The 12065-nt window shown below is 40.3% G+C and overlaps 2 protein-coding genes across 2 annotated transcripts; one reads left to right on the forward strand and one right to left on the reverse strand.

The window, feature by feature from the left end:
• The first annotated feature begins 262 nt into the window (after positions 1 to 262).
• On the forward strand, positions 263 to 4329 carry lactb (lactamase, beta). Its single transcript, XM_054619906.1, has 6 exons — positions 263 to 587; positions 1850 to 1916; positions 2254 to 2444; positions 2535 to 2844; positions 2930 to 3095; positions 3801 to 4329. Exons 1-6 carry the CDS (start codon positions 270 to 272, stop codon positions 4324 to 4326), a joined length of 1578 nt encoding a protein of 525 aa, XP_054475881.1. The 5' UTR covers positions 263 to 269; the 3' UTR covers positions 4327 to 4329.
• Positions 4330 to 7122: 2793 nt separating this feature from the next.
• LOC129108204 (pro-neuregulin-4, membrane-bound isoform-like) lies at positions 7123 to 7750 on the reverse strand. Its single transcript, XM_054619908.1, has 3 exons — positions 7647 to 7750; positions 7358 to 7510; positions 7123 to 7195 (listed from the first exon to the last, which is right to left on the reverse strand). The coding sequence occupies exons 1-3, from the start codon at positions 7748 to 7750 to the stop codon at positions 7123 to 7125; spliced, it is 330 nt and encodes a 109-aa protein (XP_054475883.1).
• Positions 7751 to 12065: the final 4315 nt, after the last annotated feature.

Consider the following 12065-nt stretch of genomic DNA (forward strand, 5'->3'; position numbering starts at 1 on the left):
TTTAATCCCGTTTCCTGTATTCATGCAGATATTCTCTAAGTCTAAATATATATGTTATGTTATAAACCTGTTTAAAGTTTCAATCTTTTATTCCCAGTCTTAGAATAAACCATCTTCACTCGCTCGGTTCAGTCTGAATCGGGGTTTGATTCATTGGGTCTGGCTCCACCGACGCACACAGCAGCAGCAGTAAGTTGTTGTTTATTTGAGCTCACCAACAAGAGAAAGGCATCTCCACAATAAGACCAAGAGAAGCAGAGAATCCAACAATGTCACGATTGTTTTTGCCAAATCGTTTTTGTCTTAAATGTTCCCTACTAGCAGCTCGCAGGCCTCCTTTGTTGACATCGCAGTCAACAAAGCAGCACTTAGTTAAGAGTGTTTTCATGCAGCAGCAGATCAAATGCAGGTCAAAGTCCAGGGTCTGGATCTATGGGGTTGCAGTGGGGATTGCTATAGCTGTCGGGCTGAAATACTCCCAGGACACAGCGACCAGTTCCTGTGATGATGAAGGAGAAGAAGCTCAGAAGACTGGTCGATACAGAGATGCCATCAGAGTGAGCAGGGACCTGGTGGAGAGGATAAAGGTAAGCCTTCAGGTAGGACTATACACTGCTTACACTGTGCACTTATAGCTAGAATAGTTTTCTGTTTTTTATTGCTTATTTATTTGGGCAGAATAGACTGATTGGGTAGCGAGTGACATGTGTTGTTGTTGTTCCTTTGTAGTGTTAATGAGTTAATTATTGATATAATGGGTTATCTCCAATACCTGCTGCAGCATTTTACATTGTATCTGAGCAGGGACCTGGTGGAGAGGATACAGGTAAGCCTTCAGGTAGGACTATGCTCTGCTTACACTGTGCAGTTATAGCTAGAATAGTTTTTCTGTCTGTACATATAATATATCAGTTACTGTTTCTTATTGCTTATCTATAATACTTGTTTTTATTTCATTTTATTTTTATCTTGTCTTTACATTACAGCTCGAATATCACCAGGTTTAAAACTAGAAATTACAATTCCGGTTAGTGCTCACTGTTTCAAGTTCTTGCTGTACATACATACGCTATAATAATAATAATAATAATAATAATAATAATAATAATAATAATAATAACTAGTGTGGCTGCTACTGCCCGAAGACGTTGCATATATTAACAGTTGTGAGACAGCTGTATCAATGGGGTTCATTTAGGGTTAGTTTGGGGTTCATTTGAGGTACATTTGAAAATAAAAAGTAAGTCCAATCGCATAGATAATACAATCCTGCAGAAAATGCGTTGGAATGCTGAAATCAGTCACAGATCATTGCTGAAAATGTGCAAGTTTCAATGACTTTCCTGAAAAAGCCCATTACATTTACATTACATTACAGTCATTTAGCAGACGCTTTTATCCAAAGCGACTTACAGTCAGTAGTATATTACATATCATTCACCCATTCACACACTGATGACAGGCTACCATCAAGGTGCCACCATCAGACTCTAACTAACATTCATGCAACATCCAGTCCACACCGATGGCAAGCCTTCAGGAGCAACTTGGGGTTAAGTGTCTTGCCCAAGGACACATCGACTGCCGAAGCCGGGTATCGAACCACCGACCCTCTGATTGGAGAACTACCTTGCTCTCCACTATGCCACAGCCGCCCCCCTCTTTCTTTTACTATGTCTCTTGTGTGCACTGTACCCTATGCTGCTGTAATCCTGCAAATTTCCCCGCTGCGGGACTAATAAAGGATTATTTTATTTTATCTTATCTTTCCATTCTCATGTGATTCCCTGCCTGACCACAGTGCCACTTGTATCACTTCAGTGTTTGTGTCTTGTCTGTTGTCACTCAGACGGAGGTCGGGGCTCCAGGGCTGGTGGTTGGGGTCTCTGTGGATGGTGCAGAAGTCTGGAGTGAAGGTTTGTGCCTACAAAGTCAGCTTTAAAGATAAAGTAAAGACCAGAGTAAAAAAACACCAGAGACAAATAAATTGTTAACAAAATAATTGATTTTAAGCCTTAGCTCGGTTTGCCTTGGAGCACAAGTGACCGACTTCCAGTTGTCAACCTATGTGTTTTTATTTGTTTGTGCCTTCAATCAAGCCAGCAGAACCATTTACTTTACTGAAATGTATAAAAAATGTAGTTATAGTGGGTCATCACAATAAATGGTTTTAAATTTGCATAACATGAAATCATCCTCTAAAAACACATTGACATTCGTTTATGTTGCATTTCAATTCTTCACGTAATTCAGGAATCGGTTATGCTGATTTGGAGCACCGCGTGCTGTGCAGCCCAGGAACAGTGATGCGGATCGCCAGCATCAGTAAGCCCCTCACATCTGCTGCTGCTGCACGACTGTGTGAGGAGGGGAAACTGGAACTTGATGTCCCTGTCCAGAAATATGTACCCGAATTTCCCCAGAAACAATTTAGTGGACAGGATGTAAGTTACTTGAACCAAAATGTCAGAGTTTTTCTTATTATCAGAAATAATATCATGCTGTTTAGCTCACATGCACATCATTCATTGCAGGTCACAATAACCCCTCGTATGATTCTGTCCCACCTGAGCGGTATACGGCATTATGAGAAGGATGCAAAGAAAGTGAAGGAGGACAAGGAGAAAGCTAAGCATCTCTTAAAGCCAGCAAAGAAAGAAGATGAAAAGAGCTCATCTGAAAACAAAGATAAACCTGAAACAGAACAAAACACCAAAGGTAAAGAAGCCACTCAGGCGAAAAAAAAAGAGTTTGAGCACGAGGAATACTACTTGAAGGACAACTTCGAAAGTGTCACTCAGGCCTTGGACCTCTTCAAGGACGACCCACTCATTTTCAAACCAGGTAAAGCACATATCTGCCTGCTAAATATGATTCAATTTAAATGTCTTGATGATTAAGATAGAATTTTTTTTTTTACCATGTGGAGGCACCACTTTTCTGTACTCCACCCACGCCTTCACCCTGCTCAGTGCTGCTGTGGAGCAAGCTGCTGGACAGCGCTTCCTGGATGTCATGATGAACATGTTCCATGAGCTGGGAATGCTCAATACTGTGCCCGATGAGAACGACCCTATTATTTACCACCGATCCAGGTAATATATAACGACATTAATGTCAAGTTATGTGAAAAATTGCTGTGACAGAGTGTCACAATTTAGTTCAGTGGAGATGTATAGAGATGTTCCAATACCATGTTTTTCCTTCCCGATGCTGGTTCCAATAACTGAACTTGCGTATCAGCTGATACAAGTACCAATCTTAAGACAAAAATGTATATACAACGAATACATACAGAGAGTGAATGCCATAGAACCTTCATTTATTATCTAGTTTGACAGATCTTCTAGTATAAAATATTGTCATAATGCTAACATTCTGCTAGCTCTGGTTAATGCTACATACGCCGCTAACCCATCCCCGATTTGTACTGTGCATGTGCTGTTCTCAACAGTACTGAGGAAGAACAACTTGGTTCACTCATTAACTACGTCATCATTGATTTCAGACACAGTGATTGTTTGTTTTGGAGGAACCCAGGTAATCCTGATTGGGCAGAATAGACTGATTGGGTAGCGAGTGACACGTGTTGTTGTTGTTCCTTTGTAGTGTTAATGAGTTCATTATTGATATGATGGGTTATCTCCAATACCTGCTGCAGCATTTTACATTGTATCTGAGCAACTCTAGAGATGTTTTTTTCTTGAGATCTCTTATATCTTTGAAGTTGGTTACAAGTGTGCACAACATGATAAAAATCCTATAGTGAGACCATATCATGTGTTGATGCTCCTCCACAGATACTATCATCTCAACAAGAGAGGACGTGTGGTGAACTGCCCATATGTAGACAACTCCTACAAGTGGGCAGGAGGCGGCTTCCTCTCCACGGTGGGTGACCTGCTGCTGTTCGGTAACGCTCTGCTCTACAGCTACCAGGTGGCCCAACTGAAGGACACTGAGGGCTTTCTCCCTGGCTTTCTCAAACCCCAGACTGCCGTAGATCTTTGGTCACCAGTTGACAGGACAGAGGCAAGCTGGGACAAGGATGGACTGTATGCCCAAGGATGGCTGGTAGTGGAGAAACTACAGAAATATGGGCAGTGCAGGAACCGTAGACACTATGTGTCACACACAGGAGGCGCTGTGGGGGCTAGCAGTGTCCTCCTGGTGTTACCCAGTGAGGAGATAGATGAGAACCAAGAACAGACCCCCCTCCTCCCTCAAGGAGTGGTGGTCACCATCATCACTAACATGCAGTCAGTTGGACTCAACAGCACAGCACTGAAAATTGCACACGAGTTTGACAAAGCAAGAAGCCTGTAAGAGTAAGTTGTTTACAGAAATGTGAGTTTCATATTTTACTGAGAAGTATTTCAGATCAACCTTGAAACCATGAATTTTTTGATAATGCTATTTGCAAAGTAAACTCATATTACTTTCCATTACAACACCTGGCAGAGAAACCATACTGCCACTAGGTGGAAGCAATTTACCACAAACACAAAAGAAGCCTCTGACTTAAAGCATTAGTTTGTCAGCTTCACACAGAGGTTCATGCATCTCCACCTTTTTAAAAGCTCACACAACTATATTTTAATACATGCTATTTTAACAAGAAAAACATTTCATATACAATGGGATGAGGTTGGTTGTGTTTTAAAGCAGCATGGTACACCTCCAAAGTCCTTTCATCACATGTAGTGACTTTTAGGCTATTCCCTCATAGCAACATGAGTTCCTTTGGGGATGTATTTACTGCTGAGCCAGTTGTTGTAATGGTAGTTGCAGTAACATTTACTTCAAGCACAAGAAGCATCCTGACATTGTCTTTGATATGTTATATATATTTTTGTAAAGGGTCCGTAGAGTATAAAACCTGAAGTCCCGCCTAAAAGGAGTTACCCTCCCCCTCAGAATCACTGCTCCTGAGCTGCCTGAAACAGTTTACTTTATGAGGTCATAATGTAACGGAAGTGACGTAAACCTCCCCGGCTAGTTTGGCCCTCAAACAACAAAAGAGAGAGAGACGGAGCTAAAGCTCTGGAGGAAGAGTTTTTTTAGATGTGAAACGTTGACCAATCACAACAGAACGGGTTAGCTGACCAATCAGGGCCAACTTTGCTTTCTGGAGGAAGGAGCAAGCGCTACAACGGAGCATTTCAGAGAGAGGGTGAGAAGAGGTGCTGCAGGGCAGCCAGGATGAGAAAAACAAGGCGGATTATGAGCATTAACACATGTAAACATGTTGTAACTGTAACTTGAGATAAAAATATGCACCCGGAAAATAGCATAATAGGGCCTGTTTAAAGAAACAAGACCAATTCCAGATTTTGATGCCTGAATGAGTGTGATGCAAAGATAGATTGTTGATGGTCATTTTTTTTTTTTTCGCCTACAGTTTGTTGTTAGCAACTGTTGGAGAATACTAGAAGTCCATCAAAAGGGAAAGGCTAACAAACTTTTGGCAATGCAGTCCAACAAGTTTTAATTATCTCTTAACTTCACTGAATTGAAGCAGAGTTGATGCCACCATTTTCATTATAAGACTCCTGGGATCTCCTGTGCCCCTGTTTTTAGATTTATAGGACTGATGAATGGCTTGGGATACGCTAATTATACAGACTCCCACACCGTGTGAGTGTTCCTGCATGTCCAGCTTTGTGAGAACCAGTTTGAGAACAGAGTGAGGTCATCTTGACCAGTCCTGGTTGCTTCAAGGGGCAATTATGGTTTAGGCTTTGGATACAATTTAGGATTAGGTTAAGAATGGGCTAAAGGTTTAGGTTAGGAATGAAGTGCTGATTTTTAGAGGATGGAGAATGACTAGTCCATTATGATACTCAAATGTAACTGTGTGTGTGTGTGTGTGTTCAGTATCCCACCAGAAATGAAAAACACAGTCAAATATTTCAGAAGGGTTCATTGCATATATTAACACAAAATATGTATTATATATTTAATAGCAAATTGAACATATTCATTAATTGATACAAGGGGTTATTTCGTAATTCCATATATCAATTTCATTCATTCATTAATTTTCCATTACTGCTTATCCTGTTAAGGGTCGCGGGTATATCAAGTTCAATATTTAGAATTATATTTCACATAATATTACAAAGCCCAACTATGCTTTGTAAATTTCAGGGCAAAGCACATAGATTGAAATGTGATTTAAAATGAGTAACACCAGTGACAACTTCATAGCTTTGTTAAAAAGGCTGCTGTGCAAGGCGTGATTCAATTCCCACCCACTCACAGTTGTTGTTTGTGTGTAAATGAATTACACCTTTCTGTAGCAAACAGCATGGACTCAAGAAATCTCATGAGGCAATTAATCAACTCTTGACTTAAGTTAAAGGGTAACTTTGGTATTTTTCAATCTTGACCCTATTTTTCCATGTTTTTGTGTCTCAGTGACTAATAGGGACAATGATTTTTGGATTGGTCCGGTATTGAGGGATAACGCTGCAGACACCAGCCGCAAAAAGAGCTGCAACGTAATCGCTCGAGGAAGCTTCTCACTGTCAATTTAGAGTGCAGAGGGACACCGGTGTTGACAGAGTTTGTTGTGTTGGAGTCAGTTGGAGTACAGAAACTGTAGCTTTGTGTTATCTAAAGGATTTCCGATGTCAAAGTTGAATATTAACGCTAATTTGGAATATGTTAATGCCAAGCAAATTTACAGATCGAGACACTTCCGAGCAAGACTCACAATAACAAAGAGAAAGGATTTAGTGAAGGATAAAGAAAAACATTGTTTTTTCTGTAAGGTCTTTCCATTATGTTGTCAGACCTGTCAGTGAAAAAAGCAAGAACTTTTAGTTGCCCCTTACATCACAGCTGTTTAGCGGCTGCCGTCTGCAGTGTACTCTTCAATACTGGACCAATTTAAAACGGTTGTCCCCATTAGTCGCTTTGACACAAATAACGGGGAAAATAGAGTGAAAAATAATGAGCTTACCCTTTCAAGGTCAATGCAACAGTCTACTCTTGCCTATTGGTCCTTAGTCACACTCAAAACGGTACCAGGTCCAACAGGCAAGTGACACTTATCTCTGAGAATTATTTCATCATCCCACCCAACACTCAGCCAAAAGAGAAACAAATGTAGAAAGATCATACTCTGGGTTTTACTCTCCAATACTGTTGTTGAATGTTCTGTTGGCTCTGTTGCTTGGCTTTCAACATCCTATGTGTGGACAAAAGTAATGGTTATAGGATTTCAAAGAATACATTCTGGCTGAGGTTCAATAATACCAAGACTGTATAACACATAAAACACTTCCACATCCTGATGTTATTTTTAGACGCCGTAGAACATTTAGTATTCCTTAATCCATAATGTACTTACTTGCGGATGAAGTAGATAACAACTGCCAGCACCACTAAGAGGAGGAGGACAACAATGACCACGGCTGCAATTAACCCTGCTTCTTGTGCCTTGGTGTTTATGCTGAAGAGCTGGAACTCCTCACAACGGCTGCCTTTGTAATTTTCTTTGCACCTGATTTAAGATACGAGGAAAATTGTCAACAATATCGCCATCTTGTGACATCAACAGATATTCTTACATAAAAGTTAAAGGTTCCTAAAGTCTCATTCTTTATATCAAAGTCAATTGAATTATTTTTTTCACTTACACACACGAGAGTGTATTGATGGAAAGTATTTTATAGCATGTCCCTCCGTTCATGCAATAAGTGTCCTCCTGCCCATTACAAAGTGCTCCATGTTCTACAGACATAAGAACAATATTTCAGGAAGGACAGGCTTAACATGGCTGAATAATCGCTTCTTAAAATGATTTGTTGTTTCTTCTGATCAGTTTTTGTTATTACCTGCCATCATTTGGAATGTTGTTTTATCGCTGTTTCCTGCGAACACAAGAAACATTTGTGTTTGAGAAAGGAAGTAATTTCTCACCACTAAGGAAAGCGTGGCATAACCAGAAGTTTCAGATGCCAATAGTGAAAACAAAGATTCTGCCTGTATAAACAGGTTCTTAGATCTGAAAGGCTTCCTGAACTAATGTTGTGTTGTGAGAAGAATATATCATAACCCTGACTGAAATTAATCAAAAAATCTGTCCTTACCAGCTTGTGAAATCCCAGCTTTTAGTAGTTCGAGCAGGTTGCCGAGTCAAGTCATAGTGACGGTTCACAATACCTCCATCCGCTTTTTGTTTTAACCTGAAGACGCTGTCATGTGGGCGTGTTCCTCCCTCGGCCTTAAAAATGTTGTGATTGCAGTTTGTCCACATTGTAAATGGCAAGCTAAACGTCAGGATGCTTTGTAGTGTGTGATAAAGGGTGTCCTTTAATGTCATGAGAAAAAATAAAGCAAAGACAATGTTGACATCTGACAACAGATTAAGACTGAGTACATTATATTTTGTTTTTGTTCATGTTGGTTTAGTTGCATCATGCGAAGATGCCTGAGCAAATCACCTGTTGTGCATGTGAGCTCCGCCTGTTTGGGTTTGGTAAGTAACAAATGAATGATTGGTATGCAAAGAAGACATGAATGGAATCGTGGGAACCTTTTGATAGTCTAAAAACACTTCCTTCAGACAGATAATCACTGTTGTACGTTCAGAACCGTTAGATGACTCATCAACTGGTCATTTTTAATTGTTCACCATGTTCCAGCGGTGGATGAACTATTCAAATTATATACTTAAGTAATACCACAAAATAATACCACAATACCAAATTATATACTTAAGTAATACCACAGTATGAGAATAGTCAATTACAAGTAAAAGTATAGAGGAATTGGCAACTAAATTTACTTAAACTAAATAGTAAAAGATTCATATTGCAGAGTGGGTACTCTGTGTTGAACTATTATTGAATCATTATCATTTATATATTAATACTGTATCTAACTCGTAATTTGATGTTGTCTTTGGTCAAGGTGGAGCTAATTTTAAGTACTTACATTTGGTAGTTTATTCAGTAACAATTGATCATATTTTATAAACTGGTCATGGTTTGTATGTAAAATCTTATGTAAGAGCTAGTAACCATAGCTCTTACATAAGTGAAGAATATAGCATTAAACGTGTACTTGTGAGTACAGTACTTGAGTAAATGTGTTTGATTACTTTCTACCACTGCTGTGTTCTTTTTAAGAAAGTGTGTTGTTTTCAGTTATAGTGCAACAGGACCAGGTCTTTCACAGGTTATATGACCTACGACGATGTAGCCTGTTGTATATTTTTTTCTGTCCTGGCCCCTCAGTGGTGGAATGAACTCCCCACCGACGTCAGGACAGCAGAGTCGCTGCCCATCTTTAGGCGCAGGCTGAAAACTCACCTCTTCAAGAAGTACTACCCTGAGCCTTCCTCGTAGCACTTATTGTATTTGTATTAGTTTGTTTCTGCACTTATTGTATTCGTATCAGTTCGCTGCACTTATTGTATTCGTATTCGTTTACTGCACTTATCCTATTCGTAGTAGTTTGTAGCACTTATTATATTCGTATTAGTCTGTTGCAATTATTGTTTTCGTAGTAATTTGCCTCTGCACTATACTTTTGCTCTGGTTTATGCTTTAGATGCTTGTTTAAGAAAGGAGATGCACTTATGACTTCTGGTGACTAGTAGTTCTCTTGAATACCTATGTTGAATACACTTCCTGTAAGTCGCTTTGGATAAAAGCGTCTGCTAAATGACTGTAATGTAATGTAATGTAATGTAATGTAATGTCTCTATCATGACCAGATCCAGCTCCAAAATGCTATGCTGTCCATTCATTTTTTTACACCCTCAGAGAGCGATTGGTAAGAATTGTTTGTGAGGAGGGAATATCTTACTCTTACATATCTTAGGAAAAATCTACCCTGGAACACTGGCCATATTTTTGTTTATTGTGATGCTTATTTTGCCAATTAGTGTCACATCACATATTTCCAGCACATATACTTACAAATCCAAAAGGCTTTACCTTGTCATGAGTGTAAAAAAGCCATTCGTTACATCTTGTAAGCCCCTTTACAATGTTTATTTATCCAAAAGTGAAAACAATGACAAGGCAGCCAATTTTTTTTATTTGCTTATTCTTAATCATGCGTTTCCATGGCCTAATTCCTGCACTACATTCTTAAGAACTCAAATATCTAAGCAACACCAACTGTCATCATCACGCTGCAGCCTGATACATGACATTAAACACAGCACACTTGGTCATAAACACACCACAGAAACACTTGAGGTCACTGTATGAGTATTAGTGGGTTTTTTCTTTTTCTTTTTCTTTTTTTCGTGCAGAGAATGGGTTGTTATCGCGAGGAACTCTGATGCTGAAGAGGTGAAGTGAAGCGAGAGTATTTCTCAACGTCGACGCTTCCAGGGTGGCACAGAGAGAGGGATGGCTGCAGGCTCTTATGGCTTAATAGGAAAACAATCTACTTATATGTTATATTTTCATATCAATGTGTGATCGAGCCCGGTTTCCTTCTCGTTGATGTTGCTGCTCGTCACACATCTGTAACATCTGGAATCCTGTTTTCAGCACCTGGACAGCTCCTGGTAGTGAACCTCTTCTTCTTCTTCTTATTCTTATTCTTATTATTCTTATTATTATCATCGGGCACATGGAGTCCCTGGGGTGATTGTGGGGGAAGCCCTGCAACACATCATGCCTCCCTCCAGAGATGATGATATCTTCCAGATCCAGTGACGGTCCCTGGTCCTCTCCGCTGAAGGATGCTGCTTTCAGTCCGGAGTAGGTGTCTGCGTCGTGCTTCTCAGAGGCGATACGGGTGCTTGGCCAACGCAGATTTAAGGGGAATCATCGCAGCCTACACACAGCAAGATCCGAGCTTCTCTCACACTGATCTTCATCATCATCATCGGCGAGAAGGGAGATATTACCATCATCACTGCGAGGGCAAAGGAGTCACGACCACACTTAACACAATGTAGAAAAACGTACGAGGTTAGTGCGTCTTTTGTGCTTCTTTTCCCAGTCGGTGGTGGTTGGTTTGTGTTGGTGTTTTTGAGCAAGAATGAGACTGTGTGGCCTCTAAGCACAGTGGAGGGAAACATTACAGCACCATGACTGTTAATGTAGCTACGACTCGGTGGGAAATATAATTGCAAGTACATTTTGATTTGGTGGAATGCAAAGATAGAGATTGGCCCCCACGGTGCTTGTTTTTGTGAAATCGAATAGTAAAAATTGCTGCCTCTGTGGACAGCCACCTCCGCTGATGAATCACTTACTGTAGACTGTACTTATAGTAATAACTGGCAGCTCAAGATGCTGATTGTGAAGTTTAATCTCTCCGATACTGTGATTTACTCGTGTCCATAAATACTTTGCACTGCAGTAAATTACACCCAGAAACAATCTTTGAAGTCACTTGGGTTTCTGTTGCCCTTACAGAAAGTGAAGCACCTTGTTAAGTGTTTTGGCTGTGTGACTTTCAGCTCATCTGATGGCCAGATCAATATTTTTTCTCCTGAGTGTAATGCTAAAGACCACATATTTTGCGTGCTGCAGTGAAACAGTGACACTCTCAGCCCTTGAGTGACCCGGGATGATTTATCCTGAGTAGCATTTAATCTGCTGTGCTTCACTACATTACTCTGCTGTGGTCTGCTGCAGCTGTGAATGCTGACTCCTCACCTCTCCTTGTCTTTAGGTTTTCACTGTGGCTCTGTGTGTCACACAGGCTTCTCCGAATCCATCAAATATTGTGTTTCAGTGTTACTTTTACTTTGCAACTCTGAGACCTATGCTTGTTTTGTTTTTTTGTAATAATGGACGTAACATGTTAATCAGTATCTATGTGTTTGAGATTTCCCTGTCTGCCCGTGTCATGTCTGTTCCCTGCAAAGCAGCTGGAGTGGGCTTTCACTGAACGGACTTGGACATCAATGGCTCTCTATCCTGTGGCACAAAGAGCTAGCATCCTGCTATACTTGCTATGCAAGAGGTGTGATGTTCCTCGGTCCCTGATTCACGGAGCGGAGCGTATATTGGAGGAGATTTAAAATCCATTACAGTTTAGTGCTCCCCAGGAAAATAGTTGATCCGAGCATAGCTAAATCT

This window comes from Anoplopoma fimbria, chromosome 19 (assembly GCF_027596085.1).
Source record: "Anoplopoma fimbria isolate UVic2021 breed Golden Eagle Sablefish chromosome 19, Afim_UVic_2022, whole genome shotgun sequence".
NCBI classification, from domain to species: Eukaryota; Metazoa; Chordata; class Actinopteri; order Perciformes; family Anoplopomatidae; genus Anoplopoma; species Anoplopoma fimbria.